The following is a 12,878-nucleotide window of genomic DNA, read 5'->3' as shown; positions in this document are numbered from 1 at the left end:
TTTAAGAATGAAATTGATTTTAAATGCTAATTATTGAAGGGAATTATCTACTTTATTCTCTTATGGGGCAAATAATTACTTGCTCATTTTTAGTTTTGGCAAATCTTAATTTTAATACATCTGCCTTGCTTTCCCTAAATCTGTAGTTATTTGCAAAACTGTAGTGACACTGAACTAAATCACCTCCTCAACATTAATGACATGTGTAGACATTCCTGAATTTTAAAAGAAACCAGTGAGTACCATATTTGTAAGGCAAGTTTCTGAATCCCCAGCATTTCTATTAATTAACCCTAATCTTTACCTTTGGAAAGTAATCAAGAGAGATTATTTGAGCCCCTGTTATCACAAGAGAATCGTGGATGAAATTCCATTCAACATAAGAGCAAAAAACATAGGCTGGAGGGAACACTGGATTGACAGTTTCAATCAGCAGAGTGAAATCCTGCTTTTCTTTCAAATGAGTTGATTTTGGTAAACTGCTTAGCTTCCTTGGACCTCAGTATTCTCATTGGAAAGATGGCAGTAAAAACGTCTGCCCTTCGTACTTCACAGAGTTTATCAGGATCACATGGAAAATGTTATGTGAAGACATTTATTTTGTAAAGCACAAAGTAAGTTTTATAGCAAATCTAATTAAGTGCGTAGTGCCTTCAAAATTTCTCCCAGGCAAGGTCTCAGGATGAATCCTATCTTTGAAATTCTGTCATCTTCTCTTGGAAGCACCGGCAGCAACGATGAGTCATTGAGAGAAATGTTGTTATTATTATAATAATCATAATAGAAATTAGAATAGTATGGACGGTACACACAGTTAATATTCATACTTGGGGGGCTTAGAACAAATCAGAACATGGATCCCGGTGTGAGCTGCCCATAGGCAATGTTTACTGTCTGCTCCCTCTCTCCTCTTTTCTAATCCCTTTCTTTTCCTCTAAGTGCTTCTAGATTCTTGTTCCTCAAGCTCTTGGCTGGCATTCTACCCCAGGATACTGGATTTGATATGGTGTCCTGCTTTGTAATTTTTTTTTTTTTTTGCGGTACGTGGGCCTCTGACTGTTGTGGCCTCTCCCGTTGCGGAGCATAGGCTCCGGACGTGCAGGCTCAGCGGCCATGGCTCACGGGCCCAGCCACTCCGAGGCATGTGGGATCTTCCCAGACTAGGGCTCGAACCCGTGTCCCCTGCATTAGCAGGCAGATTCTCAACCACTGCGCCACCAGGGAAGCCCCTCATTAACTGTTTTGCCAGCATTTTAAACGTCTAATTATATGTCACAAACTATAACTGGAGCATCAGTTTATAAGGGGATAATCTAGGGTTTTGTTGAACTTTTATTTTAAAATTTCAATTTAGAGCTGCTTTGAGGTTTGATCTGCAGTTCAAAGTAGAATTTTACCAGCTTAGTAAATGTGAGCCTCAGGCACGTTCCAAGCTCCACACTTGACACATTCTTGTGATGTACTTGAAAGTACTTGAAGGCATCACTGATGTGAGATTTTTACAACATACAGTTGCAGAGAATAAAGGGCCTCCCACAAAATGTCACCATGCATGATATATTAGTAGAGGCAGACAAGGGTCTTAGAGACTTGGTGTTGGTAGCACCCTGAAGCTTCTAGAGTTTTCTGAAGGCTTCACAAACCCTTTCCTTCATTCTCCATGCCAAAAGGGAGAAAAGTTGCTATGGATAAACATAAGATGAGGAAACATGGAGCCATATTAATAAAGGGGGCAATTTAGCAGGAGGATTATAAATAACATTGTGTGGGAGCTAGCCTTTTCTTTTTTTTCTTTTCAATTTCTAGACCTCCCTTTTCCTCAGATCACAGGGTTAATATATGGAGGCCTGGAATTTACCTGTGGGCCTACAGAAAGGGGGCCAAGGCTGGGTATACTTCAGTGAAGGCCGTCAACCAGAAGAACAGAAGTTATCTGGATGATTCCATATGGTCTGGAACAGGGCACTAGGCTAGAAGTTCCTCATATAAAGGCTTAGAGTTGAAGTATTTCTGAGGGTATGCAAAGAAGAGGACCTTGCATGGGTGGCTATGGCCATGGTGGGTGACTGGTCAAAGAATTGGGGATCTTGGGTTCAAAGACAGATAATACCTTGACATTCCTAAGAGAAGAGCCTCTCATATGTCTGGCTTGGCGCCTAATCATCCCCAACCAACTATCCGATGATCCACTGGGCCAGATAGACAGTGGTTTACGGCTCTAGGGAGAGACGGCAGAGCAAATGCCAAGTGAGAACTTCATTGGAGACATAGACAGCCACCTCCTGCACAACTAGTAATTCAAGCTCTCTCTTGGGACCCATAACCTGGTGAGCTTATGGCTCAGTAACATACCGTGTATGAAAATGTTCAAAATCGTCATGGACGAGCATGGCGATGGAGATTCCAAACCTCAGTCTAGCATTTCTCACTTGCCTTGAGTCAGAATGAATTTAGTGTAATTAGACAGGAAAGATGGATAAAAATAACTGTCATGGTAGTCACAGGGAAATGACAAATGTGCAGCAGGAGGGAAGTTACTTTTTCTTCTTGACAAACTCACAGACAAAGTACATGGTAAGATGGCACTCTGTGTCATTCCACCTGCCTGAACTCAGCATTTCCACACAGTCCTCGTGGCCGTAGGGGTCGCTGGGCTCACCCTCCTTCCAGTTGCTGTAGTTCTGCAGTGGAGTGTTGTCGGTGAACACATACTGGCCCTCTCTCTCAAGGTCATTCACCCCAATGAACACCCGGAAGAAGCCACTCTTGGAGACGTAGTCTGCCAGAAGCATGTTGGCAGCTTCATCCTTTGGCATGGCGAGCATTCCACCCCGGATCCGGCAGTGGGACAGGGATTCCCTGTAGTTCTTCTCCTCCTGAACGATGTAGTAGAATTTCTCTTCGGTTTCCCTAATCCCTGCTATGACTTTGCAGCAAGGAAAAGAAGAATGTGATTATATGTGTCAAAAAGAGAAACGCTAAGTATAAAATATTGCTAACTTAAATTCATTTATTCAACGTTTAAAATTCTTTTCCAAGACCCTATCATGAGGTGGGCACTGGTTCAATATTTTCTCCACCTTTCTAGCTGTCAAATGGGGAAAAAACTCCTGTCATTGGTCCTCCCTTGTCTTTTTCTCCTTCACTTCCCTCACAATGTGAAGCAGAGAGCTATTTTGACAAAGATGTGTTATATGAACTGTCACTCAGCTCATCTCAGACAATTTTTCCCCTCCTAGTTTATGCTTTTGCCACACTTACCGTTCCGTGAGCATGACCTTCTCTCTTCCACTTCCGTACCTTTCATGCCTGGAAGGTCTTCTTACTGCTTTATCCGGCAAATTCCTACCCATCCTTTAGATCTTAGTGGAAGTGTTCTCTCCTATAAGAGCCTTTTCAATGCTCCTGGACAGACGTGAGCACTCCTGTGCATTCTCCCCTATGTTTCCATTGTCCCTTTCACTTCACAGCACTTGACACATTCTAGTCTAATTGTTTGTGTGTCTCTTCTACTGAACTGTGAGCATCTTGAGGCCAGTGACCATGTCTTTGCCACTCTGTAGCCTCAGTGCCTGGAACAGCGTTAGGGGGTGGTAAAGGCCTATTGGACTGATATGGAAATAATACAGAAGTTTGTCCCTATGGGCCAGATTCCTAGATTGTGAACATATACATCAATTGAGATAGATGGTCTATACTTCACTCCAGGTACATAAGTAGACTGAGCTTCTGAGTAAGATTCAGGACAGAACTGGGGACTCAGAATCATCCCAAGCTCATAATATGCTATGTACGTTTTGGCCTATGGGGGCATCTACATACATCTTTTTAGGGTCTATAAGTTAAAATTTACAAATAAATCTATGAGCACTCAAATGTTAAGGACTATTGCGCTATGTTGAACCTCTGGGGTCTGGTTTATTCATTAACGTCCAAGTCATGTCAGATGCGGCATCTTCTGTATAGGTTATAACCAGAGTTATAACTGAGGGTTAGTTCATATCAAACATTTCCTATGCCTTTAGTATTACAAGACGAGAATGGACACAAGATGGCAACTGTGTGCCTCCAGTATTGTACAATAAATATGGCTGGATTATAATAAATAAAAGTACAACAAAGTGAAACCAACTGTAACAGTATGAATGAGACAGTATGAATGAGTTCCCTCGTTCATACTGTCTCAGGAGAGGGCACATAAGCCCCACTTTAAGGGCTTTATTGAGAACTTTAATAGGGAAATACAAGGGAAAAAAAATGACTGATATGGAAAATTGCACAATTTAGAGAAATGCATAATGTTCCTATTGATTTGCACTGAGGGTAGAGGAGTCATGAAACCTGTGTTCAGATCCGTGCTCCACTGTTCATTTAGCTTGTATCTATGGGTAAGGTAATCTCTCTAAGCTTTGGTCTAATCATAAAAATTATTATTATTCCAAGTACTCAAGAAAGTAGCTGTTGTTTTTATTATTACTTTTATCTTCTGAGATGCTGGCTGTTTGAAAGCTGGGCCTTTTTTTTCTTAAGGCCCAGCTAGCCAAACTCTGCCTCTTCTTCATTCCCCTCTCTCACTAAAGCACCCGTTTCTACCCATAGGAACGCACATATGCATGTCCACAGGAAGTGGACCTGAAGTGTCCTAGAGTGAGTGGATAATTAGGATTTTGAGAGACCTTTAAACTGTTGACACTATCTCAGTAGGCCTTTGCCCAAAGTTATTTCCTGCTAGGGATGTTGGAATTGCAGTGTTGAAAGAGATAAATCCACGGATAAATAGTACAAAGCAATAGAAGAGACTCACCATTCTTGACAAACTTCATCGATGTCTTGAGGCGAGCCACACTGATATCCAGTTGTCCAACAACTTTTCGGTATCTTCCGCAATCACAGACAGTCCCTTTTAAATGACAAAGCTGTGAATTCATGTTGAAGCACAAGCAGACTGGTTGAAAAGAGCAATTGCTCTCTTCCCAATATTTACTGTCTTCTTCAGGTCTGGCTACGTCTCTCTGTGAACGGCTATGCTTTTCGTCTTTTATTTAATACAGGGTTTCTGATATACCTTGTCTTTAGGAACTCAGAAAATATCTTTTTAAATATTTTAAATTACTTAAAACACAGTTCTAAACGAGATTTTTTAAAAGAACTGTCAATATGACTAAGCACTGTACACATATTGTGGACCATTTGGCATTTTGTTGAACACAGAACATACCAGTCTCAGAATAAAATCTTTACAGCTTTTAAAATACATATTTCTAGCCAGTCTTCTCTTCTGTTACTGCATTGTTCACTGGCTCACACAACTCTGCCAAGACAGGAGAAAACTTTCACGATGAAATAAATGTTAATTCTGATTATCCATTTGGAGTATAGCTTAATGTTTCAAGGACTAAGTTTAAATCTTGTGAATAGATCTATCTTACAATTTCAAGAGTCAGTTGTTCCATTTGTGGATTAACTATGATTTTAACTTCTGCCATTAATTCCCCTTTGCTCATTTACCTTTTCAATTACCTACTGGTAATGTGGCAGAGAAAGAATTGTAAGGAAAACGATGTAAAATTCAAATGATTCCCAGATAACCAATAAGGGCCTGCTGTATAGCACAGGGAACTCTGCTCAATATTATGTAACAATTAAATGGGAAAAGAATGTGAAAAAGAATAGACACGTGTATATGTATAACTGAATCACTCTGCTGCACACCTGAAACTAACGCATTGTTAATCAACTATATTCCAATATAAAATAAAAAGTTAAAAAAAATTCAAATGATTCCCTTTTCCTATTTAATGGCTGCTTCATGTCAACATTTCCATTTGCTTTGTTTCTTTGGTTGTTGAAAAGCAAAATGAATTCTATTAGCCAAAGGAAAAAAAAATATCTGTGGCTTTATTTATCCACATTCACAGTTAAATATAAGGACATTAAAAGAGCTCTTAGAATTAGTCCGCACTACACCTGTACGGAGAGAAATAATTGAAGCTCACCAAGAACAAGCTACTTTTTTCCTTGCATCAAGCGCTGGAAATAGACCTCTCTTTCAGTATCAGGGAGAAACTCCCCAGCCACTGAGGCATGTCCTGTAACCACAGGGCCTCACTGGATCAGGCCAGTCTGCTGCTGGCAAACTGCTTGGCCAGTATTTGGCTGAGATATTGGTGGAATGTAAGACGTGCTGGTCCAATTGTTGTGGCCCTCGTGGATTTTCCTCCTGGTCTCGGAGAATGAGGGCTGCTTCCTGATGTGCTGGGTTTGCTGCCTCATGGTAAGCATGGGAGGGGTGGAATCACCATCCTCCCCTTCCCCAGAGGCTTGGAAAGTCACCAGCAGATACAGAGGAAATTTTCATTCTTCTCTTGCTTCTGGCCCAAGGAAAATGAGGTTAATCCCACTGAAAAGACTATTGTTTTTCTATAAACTATATTCATTTTTAAGATGAATAGATTTGGAATGATGCTAAAAATTAAGAAGAAAAACTAAGTATATTATACCTGCTTTGCCTTTTCCTCCAGGTATCCCAGGCAAACCCTTTTCCCCTTTGTCACCTGAAGAAAAACAATAGCCATGAAAAGAACAACTAAATAAAACAGTGTTATTGATGAATAGAATAGAACGCATAAAATCTAATGAAATAGAATTATTTCAGGCAGACAATATCTTATACACCTAAAACAACAGGAAAGAGGTTTTAAAATTCATTGCAATATCTCCAACAAATATTCCTTGGTTTTATAAAAATAATTTGATTTTGAGTTGGCTCTACAGGTACAACAAATCAAACAAGTCATAATTTAATTAGATGGAATGTAGAATTCCAGTTGGATGTATAAACGTTTAAGTTTGTGTCACTGATCTTACTAACATGTTTTTATAATGTGGCCTTCTGGGCAAAGCTAAGACAATATTCTGCATGTTTTTAATTTAAGAAGTGCCATTGTTTTACACATCTGGATCAACTGATTAGCACTACACAGTGTCTGTGTATTTATTATGCCCCCAAGTTCTTCCATGTGCCTCTGCCCTTGGATTTTCAAAAACATGTATCGTGCTTTTTCAATTTAATTCAACAAATACTTACTATTTACTTACTCTATGCAAGACAAAAGACTTGCTTGGTACTTTGAAAGGGTATAAAGAGAGACAAGATTAAACATCTGGCTTGAAAGAGTTTATGCTTTTTGGAAGAGATGTGATATATGCAAATATCCATATTTTAAAGTTGTGTCAAAAATATTATACTGACATATCAACCTTGATCATTTTCCTCTCTGCTCTTTTTTGTATTTGACCCTTTTCTTATTCAGTCAGAGACATCCACAAAACAGTTTTCAGAGAATCAGAATTATTAAAGCAGAGAGGAAAAAAGGTTGAATTTTTTCAACTTCAGAATAAGCTCTTGAAGCCCACATCAGGCACAATAATTGAAAGCAAAACTTTTGATTTATAAGAGGAAGTGTTTGCCTGAAGCTTTGGGCCCTGAAGTACTCTTCTCCAAAGAGAAGACCCTGATAGAAGTAAAACAGAGTTTATGCTTCAACAGTGATCTGGAAAAAGAATAAGAAAGAATTCAGGGGGATGAATACAGGATGAAGGTCATCCAGGCTAGAGAAGAATATGAGGCTTACTCTTGTAGGATAATGATGTGGCCAGGAATTGGGTATATGACCGAGGGGGCAATGTAAGGGGCAATGGGGTCAGCATTGAGGTTCTGCCTAACCCCTTCCTTTCCCAGCAAAAGGGAAAACCTGGGAGCCACTCTAAAACCCAAAAGGTTCCCCATGTTGCCTGCCAACTAGCCATTCTTTCGTCACTGTCTGCTGACTGCTTTTCATTGAGTCCCGTACATATTGGCCACTGATCATGCAGAAAGGCATGCCTGCCAGGGCCCCCAGGATTTGCTGAGCCTTTCCAAATTGACCCATGTGGACACTTTTCTTTACAGTGATGCCAGAGCTCCCCAGACAAAAGGAGGGGAGTCCTTGAAACCCCAAATGTAGTTTAAGTATGCTGGGGAATGCCTCAGAACTTGTACTTGGATGAAATGAAACAATGGGGAAATCTATGACAATGGAATGTGATAAATATTATAAGAAAGACCATGAACAGAGATAACATACTCTGTCCAATGCAGAAGGGAGTTGGAAGAGGTAGTGCCCCAGCTGGAAGAATGAAGGAAGGCTCTCCTGAAGAGATGGCATTGGAGCTTCAGCAGGTGAAGGTAGGAGCAACATAGGAAACAAGGTACAGCAGAGGTACAGTTGGGAATGAAGCATAAACATATGCCGAGCACCCTGATGAGGAAGATTGATCTGGACACACCTAAGTTGTGTCCTGCAAACTCCTCATTTCCCTTATATGTAAATTGGAAAAGATAAGACTAGATTTTGAGAGTATGTTAATGGAAGAAAAGGAATATATACTAGCTGAGTGCCAATCATTTGTCAAGTTAGACACTTTCTAGGTATTATCATATTAAATCCAATGAGCTAGGTACTATCATTATATTTATTCTACAACTGAAGATACTGAAGATCAGAGAAGCAAAATAAATTGCTCAAGGACGTCCAGCCATTCAACAGCAGTGCTGGTATTGAAACCCAACCACTTCTGACTCCCCAATTCATGGTGCTTTTCAAATAACTTAACCAATGACTTAATGAAGGGAAGCCAAGTTTTCAAAAAACGTTACAAAAAGTTGAAAGGAATATCAGTCCTATCATCACCAAAAGCAATATGGACTTGAAGGTTCATATGAATATGGCTTAATATTTTAATTAAAAATCGTTTATTTTCTTTATATGTGAATCCTTTCAATTCAACATAGGTTGAAAATTGATTCTAGTTCTGCTATGACCCTAGTTCTGGTCTAAGCCCAATAATGAATATTAAAAAAAAAAAAGCATACATAGAGTATTTGCTTTAGAAAATGATAGGTTTTGGGGGACTTCCCTGGCCGTCCAGTGGCTGGGACTCTTTCACTGCCGAGGGTACGGGTTCAATCCCTTGTCAGGGAACGAAGATCCTGCAAGCCGCGCAGCACGGCCAAAAAAATAGGTTTTTAAGGAAAACAAAGTGCACATAAGAGACCAAGGAGATGAGACATTAGCACCATTGTCTACAAACAGAATGAAATAAAGGAATTGCCTGGTAGGTTTTCAGAGAAGGTAAAGACGGCTGTGGATCAGAGTAGGGCAAGATTCATTGAAGCAGTAGCCTTTAACTGGATCTTAATGTGGGAAATAGATACTTGAATTGATGCATGGATTTTTTTTTTTTTTTTCTGAGAAGATGTAAGCACTGTGACTACTTTCCAGTATTTTTTTTTTTTTTCCGGTACGCGAGCCTCTCACTGTTGTGGCCTCTCCTGTTGCGGAGCACAGGCTCCGGACGCGCAGGCTCAGCGGCCATGGCTCACGGGCCCAGCCGCTCCGCGGCATGTGGGATCTTCCCGGACCGGGGCACGAACCCGTGTCCCCTGCATCGGCAGGCGGACTCTCAACCACTGCGCCACCAGGGAAGCCCTACTTTCCAGTATTTTGACATGAATTCCTTTCCTGTTTTTTAACAGATGGGAAAGTCAATGGAGTGTGGTGGAATGAAAGACCATGGAAGTCTGAAAAACCAGGGCTTGAATCTTGACTATGCCATTTAATAGCTAAACATGGACAGGTTACTTAATTCCTTTAAGCCTCCATTTCTTTCATTTTTAAAGTGGAATAGTGGTACCTTAAGTCATAAGATCATTAAGAAGGATAAATTAGATAATGTTATCATGGGATTAGGTCTGTGCTTGACGCCCAGAGGATGTTCAACCAGGGTTAGCTTCTGCCCCCTAAATCAGAGTTATGGTAAAGGAAAGCATGCCAAATACTTAGCCAATTCATGGTGAATGTGAGCTCATAGTGTCTACTTCCCCAAAACGAAATCTGGTTTAAAGCATACGCAAAAATTTATTTTTGACCCATAAGTGAGAACACCTCTGTATTAACTGTCTTAATGTTGAAGAATTAGATGTTGCATTTAAACAAACAAGCACCATAATACTTTCACTGTAAAAAAGATTATTAACCTTAAGTAAAAGCATCTATTTTGTCATGAGATTGAATTTACCTATACTAAATCATCCTTTCCTATTCCTGAAATGAAATATTGACATCCAGAAAGCTACCTTATCCATTCAAGTGACAACATTAAGGTCAGCCCAGAAAGCTGAGATTAATCTGAGTCAGTGAAAAAGGACCAATGAGTCATTTAGAAGGACCAATGACAAAATGAGAACAATAAATTTCAAAGTTCAGATTAAAAATGAAATTAATCCAGGTGAGCCAGAGCAATGAACCTCCATTTTTTTTTTTTTTTTTTTTTGAAATTCCAGGACATGACATAGCTCTGGAGGAGTAAAAAATCTTAACCAATGGTGAAAACTGATGTTAAGGGAAAGTGGTACTTAGAAATAAAGAGTAGAAAAGAAGGTCACATCATAGGAAATAATGTATATCATTTATTTTTTCATCCTTAATGCAACGAACATTTAGAAAGTTTCTACTGTATAGTAGACATTAGAATAAGATGGTTAAAAAGCAGCATCCTCACATACACTTTAAACAAAGAGACCTGATATAGCTTTTGTTCATTTGTTTCCTCCAGAAATCCACAGTGTATTGGATGAAACAGACAACCTAACAAGCCATGACGACAATAAAGTGATGGAGGTGTGCACTAGATGTATAGGCAACTGAGTTTGAATAAGGAATTGCCTGAAGAGGATAAGGTTAGTTAACACTATCCGTTCCAGACTGTTACTTCTCCAATTTTTGGAAGTTCATGCATTTTAAGGCTCAGAAAATCATACGAAAACTTTTGATCCTACCCCTTGACTCGTCGTCTACCACCCTTCCTTCCAAAGTTACCTAGTCTTATTCTATGACAGGATTAAGACCAGGCTCAAGATCATGAACTTCAACCCTCCTGGTTGGAGCCTCATCTAGATTTGGCACATCTAAATCTAGGAATGTGCAACATCTAGAATAATTAATGAAGGCCTTGAATTCTGGACGTGTTCATGGCAATGACTTAGCCTCCCACTCTACTTCTGCTCATCTCTAGGGCAATACTTGAGATTTTAACCTTATATAACTTGGTCACATCTCAGAAATCTTGAAGTCCAACATCCCACACTCTGGCTACACCTCTCCCTCCCTTTAACCATTTGTTAAATGAAGCAGATAGAGCCAGAAGCAGATTCATGATGTATTTTTATCTGAAGCTTACACAATTTGAGGAGACTTCTTTAAAAAAAATACTAAATTACAAATGACAAAGTACTTATAAAAATGAATCCTTGTTATAAGAAAACTAAGTCACTAAATTTTAAAAGTAGCCAATTACCACATTACAAAATTCACTAAAAATCATAAAACTTTAATAAAAGAATTTTGTATTTCTATAATTCTTTTTTTTCATATATTATGTGCTGCATATGTTTGGCTGCATTCATATACATCCATTGACCTATTGATAGGTGCATCATTTCCCATTTCAAAAAAAATATCATCTTTGCATAATTCAAGTTTGGGGTCTGTTTCTGCATGCTGTATTCATTTCCATTGGTCTATTTGTCTCTGCACTAAATCAATACTATCTTAATTGTTTAACTTTATAATAAATATTTAAATGCAGTAATTTAAATCTTTCACTTTTGTTTTTATTTTTCAAGATGGTCTTTGGGAATTCATGGTCCTTTTCATTTCCCTATAAATTTTGAATTGGCTTATCTTATTCCAAGAGAACTACTTCTGGGATGTTAACTGAAATAGCACTGAATCTATTGATCAATTTGAGGATCATCTTATTAATATTGATCATCTTAACAATACTGAGTCAACCAATCTATGAATGTAGCTTTACCTCCATCTCCTTAGATATTCTTTAATTTCTCTCATTATCAACATGTGGTGTTTGTCGTAGAGAGCTTATGCACCTTTTGTTGGATTTATTCCTAGATACTTGACCATTTTGATGCTACAATAAATGGAATCTTTTTAATTTCAGTTTTTAAAATTGTTTCTAGTATTTAGAAACAAAATTGATTTTTAGAAGTTAAGCTGTCTAAAAAACTTAATACAAATAGCTAATCTGTAGATTCTTTTGTATTTTCTGGGTATGTTATCATGCCGTCAGGAAATAATCACCCTCTTCTTCATTTCCAGTTATTATGATTCTTATCTCTTGTTCTTGCATTTTTCCTCTGGCTGGCACCTCTTGTATAATATAATGTTTTTTTCTTTTCTAACATCTTTATTCGAGTATAATTGCTGATTAGACTTGGTGATGAAGGCTATGCTCATCTCATTTCCAAAATCAGGAGAGAAGTGTTCAATATTTCGCTACCAACTATGATTTTTAAATAGGTTTCTGTTGTTGTTGACATTCTTTTCATATTAAATGTTTCCCTCTATTTCCAGTTTGTTACATTTTTCTTAACACGAATGGGCCTATGTTTAATGAAATGTTTTTTCAGAATTCCTGGAATTCTAACTGGAAATGTTTGTTTTTGAAATGAGAAAAAGAGTGGCATTTCCTGGGCTACTCATCTCTGGCAGGCCCTGAATTCCCAATTCAGTTTGAGCAGCTTTCTGCTCAAGCCTCTTGGTCTCTTAATGCTGCCTCAAGTATGAATTGGTAAATGTGGAAAATTAGCACAGGATGTAGAGCTTACCTTAGCGTGGCTCCCCTAAAGTCTTTTTCAGTTTGGTTGCCCTCTCATGCCTTCAGACATGGTTTTATTTATTTTTTGACTCAACTAGTCATGCTTAGCAGAAGGATTAATGCAGGTGACTCTCTCATGGCCCGTAGCAGAAATCTGAATT

General features: G+C 38.8%; 1 protein-coding gene across 11 annotated transcripts in view; it reads right to left on the bottom strand.

The window, feature by feature from the left end:
- Nucleotides 1-1,015: 1,015 nt before the first annotated feature.
- Nucleotides 1,016-12,878, bottom strand: part of COLEC10 (collectin subfamily member 10) — a 449,524-nt gene continuing 437,661 nt past the window's right edge. For all 11 annotated transcript variants that reach the window (XM_060287701.2, XM_060287702.1, XM_060287704.1 and 8 more), the window contains 3 exons: nt 6,501-6,554; nt 4,805-4,900; nt 1,016-2,926 (listed from right to left, as the gene is read on the bottom strand). In XM_060287701.2, the coding sequence (XP_060143684.1) occupies nt 2,535-2,926; nt 4,805-4,900; nt 6,501-6,554 (542 nt within the window). In that variant the 3' untranslated portion in view covers nt 1,016-2,534. The remainder of the gene's footprint in view (nt 2,927-4,804; nt 4,901-6,500; nt 6,555-12,878) is intronic.

This window comes from Globicephala melas, chromosome 17, assembly GCF_963455315.2.
Source record: "Globicephala melas chromosome 17, mGloMel1.2, whole genome shotgun sequence".
NCBI lineage: Eukaryota > Metazoa > Chordata > Mammalia > Artiodactyla > Delphinidae > Globicephala > Globicephala melas.
This window is presented reverse-complemented; position numbering and strand designations above follow the sequence as displayed.